Raw genomic sequence first — 10,343 nt, 5'->3', positions numbered from 1 at the left:
TACTACGAATACTACGAATACTACGAATACTACGAATACTACGAATACTACGAATACTACGAATACTACGAATACTACGAATACTACGAATACTACGAATACTACGAATACTACTACTACTATTACTACTTCTGCGACTACTACTACTACTACTACTACTACCATGATAACAAAAATGAACGTAATAGTAACATGGGCAGCCAGTGAGATTATGAAATTGAGAGTAATGATCGCTGAATAATAACAATGAAACTAGAGTGGAACGTGTTGTCCTTTCTGTAACAATGCATGGCGCTGATTTGTAGATAATTAGATACTCTGTATAAGGCGCGTTTTATGCTGTATGCCTGTCTTTGAGTTGCCATCTTCTCTGTCAGTGATAAGGATAATGGTCTGATGTTGAAAACAAATTATAATAATAGCATTATATTACTACTTGTCTGGCCAGTGATGATGATAAAAATAAATGATAATGATGATGACAATGAGGATGATGATAGTGGTGGTGTTGTGCTAATTATGACGATATAGATGATAATGATAATTATTGATAATAATAGTAATAATGATTTTAATAATAATAATAATAATAATAATAATAATAATAATAATAATAATAATAATAATAATAATAATAATCATAATGGGGAACGCAGTGATACCAAACCGACTCACATAGCAAATAACAACTTACAAGACTGATGAACCTTGACATAACTAAAGGAAATAAAAATTATTTGTGTTCGGGTTGCAACAAAACCAACCTCAAGCCGGCTGATGGGTTTAGCACCTGTTGCATTCTAGCTTCATTTGGCACCTGTTGTATTCTTGCTAATTGAAAGCTACTCTTCGCGTTTTTTTTTTTTTTTTTTTTTTTTTTTTTGTATTGCTATTCCTAGAAATACACTTTAATCGTATACATAAGACGTAATGTATTTAAGATTTTAAATATTTTCGCCGATATATGTATGATACATCTTCCAGTCAAAAAAGAAAATTTTCTTTCCGTTTCTCTGTGCTACATACTTTTCAAAGTGAACGTATGTAGCGCAGTTTAGTGGTAAGTTGTCAATTTTAGATGAACTGTTGGTATCGCAGAAATGCGATATTGATTATATTAATATTAGCTAAAAGTTTTTGTCTTTCCTTATCCATAAAACTTCCGCTTTCGGCTAGGTTCACGGATACTAAATATAAGTTCATTGACACTTGCTGAAGGGAGTAAAAACTCTTCATATAGACCCTTCGACGTTCTAACTCAGCAGCAGCAACATAGGAATGTGAAAGAAGGACGTAATTCGTATTCGCCACCACTGTTTACTATTACTCTGTGGTTTGTGTCTTTTTCCCGTTTTCTAAGACTTAAGTTACTCTTTGTTTTCTTTACTTGCCTTCTAGTTTTTATTTATTTCTTCTTCTTATTATTGTTGTTGTTATTTCCTTTTTTCTTTTTCTTTTCTTTTTCTTCTTTTTCAATGCGTCACATTGCAATCAACGCATATTTTGTAGTACAGACCGTTCATTTGGTAATTTCTTCGAGGACTTTGGAACTAGGACTTAATTCTTATTTTTATTGCCGTTGGCTTTTTCTATTTTGATGCCGGTTTTTCACTAATAATTGTTCAAAGTACTAGTATTGATAAAAGCCCACGTGCAATACAAGCAAGAATATAAACACTCACAATCACAAATACAGCCATAGGTATGAATATAAACATAACCCTAGAAATTAATCATAACTTTAATCATAAGTATAACCATAATCACAACTACATTTTTTTTTCTCTTCTTCTTCTTTTTCTTCTTGTTCTTGTTCTTGTTCTTTTTCTTCTCTTTCGTCTTCCTCTTCGTCTCTCCTTCCTCCTCCTTTTATGCTAGAAATTTTGACCTCACCCTCCCTCCAGCTGGGACTACTTTCCTCACGACCACGCTCGCTCACGGGCGTACCGCTGGGGCGAGGACGGCATCGCGGGCGTGTGTGACCGGCGTGGGCGTCTCTGCTGTAGCCTCGCGCTCTGGAACGCCCGCGACCCCATTCTGAAGGAACGACTCTTCGGCCTGACGGGGCCCCAGGTGAGGAGTGATAGTGATGATAATGGTGATAATGGTGATAATGGTGATGATGATGATGATGATGATGAGGGTGATGGTGGTGGTGGTGGGTGATGATGATGATGACATTGATGATAATAATAAAATGATGATGATCATGATGACTATGATGGGGAAGCTGAAAATGGTAGATACGAATAATAATAGTAAGAACAAATATAATGATATTAAATGGTAATGACAGAAATAACGGTAGTAATATCATAATGAAATGAGAATAACAGTAATACAAAGACACAACGACACGTATGATATTATATACCATTATTTCCCAAATCAAGGATACCAATGCCAATGGCAGGAATAACGATGATAATCCTAATACTGAAAATATTTTTGACGTAATGACAATATCCAAAAAGCAAGACCGTAAAAGTAATCTTTTTGCAGGGTAACCACGGCGAGGACGTGAAAGAACTGTACTACTACCTGGACTCGACTCCCACGCACTCCTACATGAAGTTCCTGTACAAGTATCCCCAGCAGCCGTATCCTTACCAGCAGATCGAGGAGGGCAACAGGGAGAGAGGCGTGCGCGATCCTGAGTTTGAGTTGGAGGATACAGGTGAGGAAGGAAGTTGTAAGTCTTCACACACACACACACACACACACACACACACACACACACACACACACACACACACACACACACACACACACACACACACACACACACACACACACACACACACACACACACTAACACACACACTAACACACACACACACACACAAATTCCCTAAAATTTCTCGCAAAATTAAACAAGACCCCGCCACTTCAAAGGCTGCAATTTCATTCACCTTCCAGGCGTGTTGAGTGCAGGATACTGGGATGTGGAAGTAGAATACGCCAAGGATTCGCCCAACAGCTTATTGATGGAAGTGAAGATGACAAACCGAGGGCCTCGAGCTGATACACTACACGTACTCCCAACTCTCTGGTAAATGCGTCGCTGTTTGTGTAAGCATCTGGTTCATGTGTATTCGAGTGGGAGTCTTTACATAGTGTTTATTTGGTATACATAATAAGTAGTTACTGGAATTATTAGCATGACACTGTCAAATGTATTGGCCGTAAGGGATACTTAGCACAGTTTACCCTGTATTATATGTATGTTTTCTATATGTCAAAGAAAACGGTGAAATTAGCACATAAACTTAAATTAAGACGACTTTCTGTATTTATTATTTTTTATTATTATTATTGTTATTATTATTATTATTATTATTATTATTATTATTATTATTATTATTATTATTATTATTATTATTATTATTGTTATTATTATTATTTTTTGTTATTATTATTGTTATTATTATCATTATTGTTATTATTATTATTATTATTATTATTATTATTATTATTATTATTATTATTACTATTACTATTATTATTATTATTATTATTAGTTTCATCATTATTGTTATTATTATCATCATTTGTTATTATTATTATCATTATCTTTATTATTATTATCATTATCGCTATTATTATTGTTGTTGTTCTTGTTGTTATTGTTACCATCATCATTAGCATTATCATAATTATTATCATCATTATTATTATTATTATTATTATTATTATTATTATTATTATTATTATTTATTATTATAATTATTATTATAATTACATATGCATAAATATGATCTAAAATAGGATATAATTGTAAATATAAAATATATTTCGTCACTAATTAAATACTGAATTATAGACTAATCCGTACCAAAAAAACTTTGTGTATTATGTAATGAAAGACAGGGCGATATCGTACCTTTTTTTCATACTTCTGCAGTAAGGTAGTCTGACCATATACTTTATATATTACACACACACACTCACACGCGCACACGCACGCACACGCACACGCACACGCACACGCACACACACGCACACACGCACACACGCGCACACACACACACACACACACACACACACACACACACACACACACACACACACACACACACACACACACACACACACACACACGCAATTAATCTCAAGGACCAACCCACAGGTACCGCAATACATGGATCTGGGGCTGCACTCACGAGGGCTGTGGACTGAAACCCAAGATGAAACTTCAGAAGGAAACGGACGGCGAGGGACCGAGTGTGGTTCACGCCTGGCACGAGAGTCTGGGGGAGTACGAATGGGCGGTCGATCAGGTAAGGAGTAAGACAAATGGAGTGCTTATCGTTATTTAAGCTTTGTTGTTAGCGTTCTGGATTTTAGTCGTGGTAACTCTTCAAACGATTTATATGCTTATTGCTAAAGTAGATGAAAGAGTGTTCTTAAAAAAAAAAAAAAAAAAAAAAAAAAAAAAAAAAAAAAAAAAAAAAAAAAAAACGAAAGAAAGAAAGAAAGAAAAAGAGTATATATATTTACATGTATGTATATATAATGTCAAATTTAACAAACATGAGTACGATTTGTTTATAAACAAGCTATTATCATACCAGCACGAGAAAGTCATAAAATTCACGAGTTTTCTGTTACCATAATAGTGAAGATTCGAATAATATTTGGATACCACCCAGATATCGCATACCCGGGTTCATTCCACCATTGGTATCCACAGAGTGTTCACAAAGCGGAGATGTTGTTCACGGAGAACGAGACTAATACAAAGAAGCTCTTCAATGTGGAGAACTACACGCCTTATGTGAAAGATGCTTTTCATCGGTACATAGTGCAGAGTAAGTACCCGGAAGCGGAAGTTCATATGATATATGGGTGTTTGTATTATGTGGGCTTAGAAGTGTGATAGACGAGGGTAATTTTCTTAAGAAGGGAAAGTTTCTAAAACAATATTCATATCACTGTCCCTCCAAAACTGACGATCTGGTGACTATCGGATTAGGGAAGTTAATTTTATGCGGTTATTTGCTGTTTTTTTAAGTAAAGGTGCACCAGTAGCATGAAAGGGGAATTATGTAAGAATGTAAAAAGACAAGAGAGAGAGAGAGAGAGAGAGAGAGAGAGAGAGAGAGAGAGAGAGAGAGAGAGAGAGAGAGAGAGAGAGAGAGAGAGAGAGAGAGAGAGAGAGGAAGGGAGAGGGAAGGAGAGGGTGGGAGGGAGGGAGAGAGAGGGAAAGGGAGTGAGGAAGGGAGAGAAACAAGAAGAGGGATGAAAGAAGACAGGCAGACAGATATATAGACATGCAAGCATACAAACATCCATACAAACAGACAAACAGACGGCCAGAGAGACAGAAACAGAAAGTAGGAGATCCAAACCGACCCTACTTTTTGCCCCCAGACGAAAAAGACGCAGTGAATCCCGCCATGCAAGGGACCAAGGCGAGCGCCCACTACGTCGTCACTATTGAGCCAGGAGAGTCGACGACGGTGAGGACGAGGATGTGGCAAAAGGACGAGGCTCCTAAAGGCAACGATGGGGCAGCGCATGTCTTCGGAGGAGCTTTTGAAGCCATCATGGAGAAACGGAGACAGGAGGCAGATGTTTTCTACAAGAAGGTGAGGATGATAAGAATAACTGATTGTCAGAATATTTTAAAATTGAGATTGGATTGATATCTATACCATCAGCGGTCTTTTTTATGTTTACGTAAACTAACATGTCAGATAAAGGAAAACTGTGTAAAGAGCGACAAGGGAGTAATATGTTCTTTCAAAGGATAAGGAAAAAATGTTATCTGATGATGTTGCAAAGCCGCAATAACATGAATAGGAATAGCCATGTAGTGAGCATGTCACAGGAGAAAAATTGATAGAGAAAATGTAAAATGAAATCTGGAGGCGACATTTTGAAAGATTGTGTTTATTCTATCATATATAAAATAGCTCTTTTTGACTCCCCACATAATGACGAAATATAAAAATGACACTTTCTTAACGTAAATGCAAACTACGACCATAATACTAATACAAAAAAAAAAAAAACTTTCAAATCGCAGGTGTTAAGTCCTCGGCTCTCGATCGAGGAAACACGGGTAGCGAGACAGGCCTTAGCTGGGTTGCTCTGGACCAAGCAGTTTTACCACTACATTGTTAAGGACTGGCTCGGAGGAGACTTGTGAGTTGATTGAAACCCTGAATTGATTGCGGAAGTTGAGAGAGGAGAGAGGCATAGGAACAGAAAACGATGAGAGAGAGAGAGACTGTGAGGGTGAGAGTGAGAGTGAGAGTGAGAGTGAGAGTGAAAGTGAATGAGAGAGAGAGAGAGAGAGAGAGAGAGAGAGAGAGAGAGAGAGAGAGAGAGAGAGAGAGAGAGAGAGAGAGAGAGAGAGAGAGAGAGAGAGAGAGAGAGAGAGAAACAGAGAGGGAGAATGAGTGAGTGAGTGAGAGTAAGAGAGAGAGAGAGAGAGAGAGAGAGAGAGAGAGAGAGAGAGAGAGAGATGAGTGAGTGAGAGTAGAGAGAGAGAGAGAGAGAGAGAGAGAGAGAGAGAGAGAGAGAGAGAGAGAGAGAGAGAGAGAGAGAGAGAAAGAGAGAATGAGTGAGTGAGTGAGAGTAAGAGAGAGAGAGAGAGAGAGAGAGAGAGAGAGAGAGAGAGAGAGAGAGAGAGAGAGAGAGAGAGAGAGAGAGAGAGAGAGAGAGAGAGAGAGAGGAGAGAGAGAGAGAGAGGGGAGAGAGAGAGAGAGAGAGAGAGAGAGAGAGAGAGAGAGAGAGAGAGAGAGAGAGAGAGAAAGAGTGAGAAAGAAAGAAAGAAAGAAAGAAAAAAGGAACAAAAGAAAATTAGAGACAGGGAAAGAAAAAAAGAAAAAAGGAACAAAAGAAAATTAGAGACAGGGAAAGAAAAAAAGAAAAGATAGTGCAGAGAGCTATGAAAAAAAAATAATAATAATAATAAAGCTACTAAGAAAACGAGAAATAATGAAACAATAAAAAAGACAACTATCTAAACAACCAAATATCATACCAACTCCATCCCTTCTTAACCCCCCCCCCCCCCCTCTCCCACAGGAACCAGCCGCCCCCTCCGGCTTCTCGTCACTCCGGCCGTAACAGCGAGTGGGGTCACCTCTTCAACCTGGACGTCATATCGATGCCTGACAAGTGGGAGTATCCTTGGGTAAGTATCCTTAAGGAGTGGAGTGAGCCAGGTTGGAGGTTCGCGTTATCTTCTCTTTTGTGAATAGTATGTTCAGGTCTTGAGGAAGATAATGACTTTGTTGTTTTTTAAGGATTGTCTTAGGTTACCTGAGATGTGAATAGTATGTTCAGGTCTGGAGGAAGATAATGACGATGTAATTTTTTAAGGATTGTCGTTTTTACTTAATTTCATTATTATTCGAATATTTTCATCAGAGCAGAAATACCCTTTACTATCTGAACGGATTCATATCTCTCGCATATCTTCCTCAATTTATTTTTTATCCCTGAAAGGACTTTCTCATAGTATGAAATGACCGGAAGTGACCTTCCCACAGTATAAAAAGACCTGAAAGGACCTCCCCACAGTACGAAATGACCTTCCCACAATATGAAATAACCTTCCCACAGTATGAAATTACCTAAAATAACCTCTCCACAATATTAAACGACCCGAAATGACAAATAACCTTCCTACAGTGTGAAATGATCTTCCCACAGTATGAAATGACCTAAAATAACCTTCCCACAATATGAAATGACCTAAAATGACCTTCCCACAGTATGAAAGGACCTTCCTACAATGTGAAATGACCTCACAGTATGAAATTACCCCCCAAAAATGCTTCCCACATTATGAAATGGCCTAAAACAACTTTCCCACAGTATGCCTCATGGGACCTCGCCTTCCACTGCGTCGCCCTGGCCTTCGTCGACGCAGACTTTGCCAAGGATCAGCTGATTCTCTTCCTCAGGGAATGGTACATGCATCCCAACGGGCAAATACCTGGTAGGTCCTGCGTCTTCGTTAACAGTGGGTGGTTCATATAGATGCATGTAGGTAGGTAGGTTGATAGGTAGGTATGTATATAAATAGATAGATAGATAGTAAATAGAAAGGTATGTAAGCAGGTAGATAGATAGATAGATAGATAGATAGATGATAGATAGATAGATTGATAGATAGATAGATGATAGATAGATAGATAGATAGATAGATGATAGATAGATAGATCAATAAATAGATAAGTATGTATGTAGGTTGGTTGATAAATGAATATGTAGATAGGTAGATAGATAAATAAATAGATACATAGATAGATAGGTAGATATATTGATAAATAGGTAAATAGATGGATAAATAGATAGACAAATATATAGGTAGATATACAGATAGGTAAATAGATAGATAGATAGATAGATAGGCAGATAGATAAATAGACAGATAGATAGGTAGATAGATAGACTGGTAGATAGGTAGATAGATAGACAGATAGGTAGATAGACAGATAGATAGGTAGATAGACAGATAGATAGGCAGATAGATAGGTAGATAGATAGACTGATAGATATGTAGATATATAGACAGATAGATAGGTAGATAGTTAGACAAATAGATAGGCAGATAGATAATGAAAGAACATGAGAGGTATTCTTTCTTTATTTACATTTCACAAATCACACGCTACCCGCTTACCCATTTGCCCTCCTCCTCCCCCCTCCCCTTACCTCTACTCTCCCCTTAGCCTACGAGTTCGCGCTCGGGGACGTGAACCCGCCCGTGCACGCGTGGGCGGCCATGAACGTGTACAGAGGAAGTGGGCGTCGAGGGGCAAGAGACACAGCTTTCTTGGCGAAAACTTTCCAGAAGCTCTCCCTTAACTTTACGTGGTAAGTTTCTTTTAACGGGGTTGTTGTATGTTGTATGTTGTTGTTGTTTTCTTTTCGTTTCTTGGTTGTTGTTTTTATGATTGTTTTTGTTTTTGGTGTTTTTGCTGTTATTGTTTTTTTACTTTTTATTATCATCTTTATAGTTGTCGTTATCGATATCATTATTATTATTATTATTATTATTATTATCATTATCATTATTATTATCAATATCATTATCATTATCATTATTATTATCATTATCATTATCATTATCATTATCATTATCATCATCATCATCATTATCTTTATTATCTTTATAATTCCCACACCCATTCCCATCATTCCCATTCCCATCCCCATGAACAAACAAAATTAGTCATAATAATCACCTTAACCCCCCCCCCCCACCCATCCTACCAACCAGGTGGGTCAACCGAAAGGATCCCAACGGAAGGAATCTGTTCGGCGGCGGATTCCTCGGTCTTGATAACATAGGAGTGTTTGACAGGTCTCGGCCCCTCCCCGTTGCCGGTCAGCTGGAACAGGTTAGTTGCGTGGGTTTGTGCGTGTGTGTGTGTGTGTGTGTGTGGGGGGGGGGGGGTGTTAGGGCTGTGTGTGTGTGTGTGTGTGTGTGTGTGTGTGTGTGGAGAGAGAGAGATTGGAGTCATCAGTCCTCGTGGTATTTATTCGGGTGTAATGGGTAAGAAAGGAGAGAGAGAGAATGTGTGAAATGTATAATGATTAGTCTTTATTATTTGTGCAGATCACTTTTTTTTCATTACCGCTACAATTACGGTTATATTTAAATATTAAACTTAGCCTAACTACACTGGTTCGGCCAACCTCATTATCATTTACCATACGCCATGTTCCAAAACTAAAACAATGTGGCATCCGCAGCCCTAACACCCACGAAAATTAACACTTACACTAATACCATACATGCCACTGCCCATACATCGAGCAACAAATAACGCCACAGCCAACTAAAAGTCATACACCTAGCATACTTTACAACTGTCAGTTCGCCAACCGCAGCAACTACCAACAACCAGTATTACTTCCAGCCACAAGTCTTATAGAATTCTACCACGTCTTTCGTCTGCCAGAATTTACCACATACCCCCATCATTACTACCATAGTAACAAAACAACCACAACTAACCCACAACCACAATTTAAAACGACCGTAACCATTACCACAAAAATCCACGAAACCACGCTGCTCTTCTACTCCTCCAGGCAGACGGCACGGCGTGGATGGCCTTCTTCTGCGTCACGATGCTGGACATGGCCCTCACCCTGGCCGAGAGTGACCCGGTGTACGAAGACATGGCCTCCAAGTATTTCGAGCACTTCATCCTCATCGTAGACGCCATCAACTCCTCGGGTCAAGGACGAGGTCTGTGGGACGAGGAGGACGGCTTCTACTACGACTTCATCAGGAAGGACGATGGGTCGTCGATGCCGCTGAAGGTGAGGCCTTGGGTGTGGTTTGTGGGTGGCGGGGAGTGAGTAGCCGC

General features: G+C 38.6%; 1 protein-coding gene across 1 annotated transcript in view; it reads left to right on the top strand.

The window, feature by feature from the left end:
* The first annotated feature begins 1,078 nt into the window (after positions 1-1,078).
* Positions 1,079-10,343, top strand: part of LOC125043651 (uncharacterized protein YMR196W-like) — a 23,177-nt gene continuing 13,912 nt past the window's right edge. Inside the window, exons 1-14 of the mRNA XM_047639885.1 lie at positions 1,079-1,085; positions 1,177-1,333; positions 1,905-2,073; positions 2,503-2,677; positions 2,920-3,052; positions 4,130-4,280; positions 4,694-4,811; positions 5,374-5,591; positions 6,032-6,150; positions 7,039-7,147; positions 7,834-7,957; positions 8,694-8,838; positions 9,245-9,365; positions 10,063-10,296. Of these exons, the coding sequence (XP_047495841.1) occupies positions 1,079-1,085; positions 1,177-1,333; positions 1,905-2,073; positions 2,503-2,677; positions 2,920-3,052; positions 4,130-4,280; positions 4,694-4,811; positions 5,374-5,591; positions 6,032-6,150; positions 7,039-7,147; positions 7,834-7,957; positions 8,694-8,838; positions 9,245-9,365; positions 10,063-10,296 (1,980 nt within the window). The remainder of the gene's footprint in view (positions 1,086-1,176; positions 1,334-1,904; positions 2,074-2,502; positions 2,678-2,919; positions 3,053-4,129; positions 4,281-4,693; positions 4,812-5,373; positions 5,592-6,031; positions 6,151-7,038; positions 7,148-7,833; positions 7,958-8,693; positions 8,839-9,244; positions 9,366-10,062; positions 10,297-10,343) is intronic.

The sequence above is a fragment of the Penaeus chinensis genome, chromosome 34 (assembly GCF_019202785.1).
Source record: "Penaeus chinensis breed Huanghai No. 1 chromosome 34, ASM1920278v2, whole genome shotgun sequence".
Taxonomy (NCBI): domain Eukaryota; kingdom Metazoa; phylum Arthropoda; class Malacostraca; order Decapoda; family Penaeidae; genus Penaeus; species Penaeus chinensis.
Note: the sequence above shows the minus strand (reverse complement) of the source record. Positions and strands in the feature narration are given on the sequence as shown.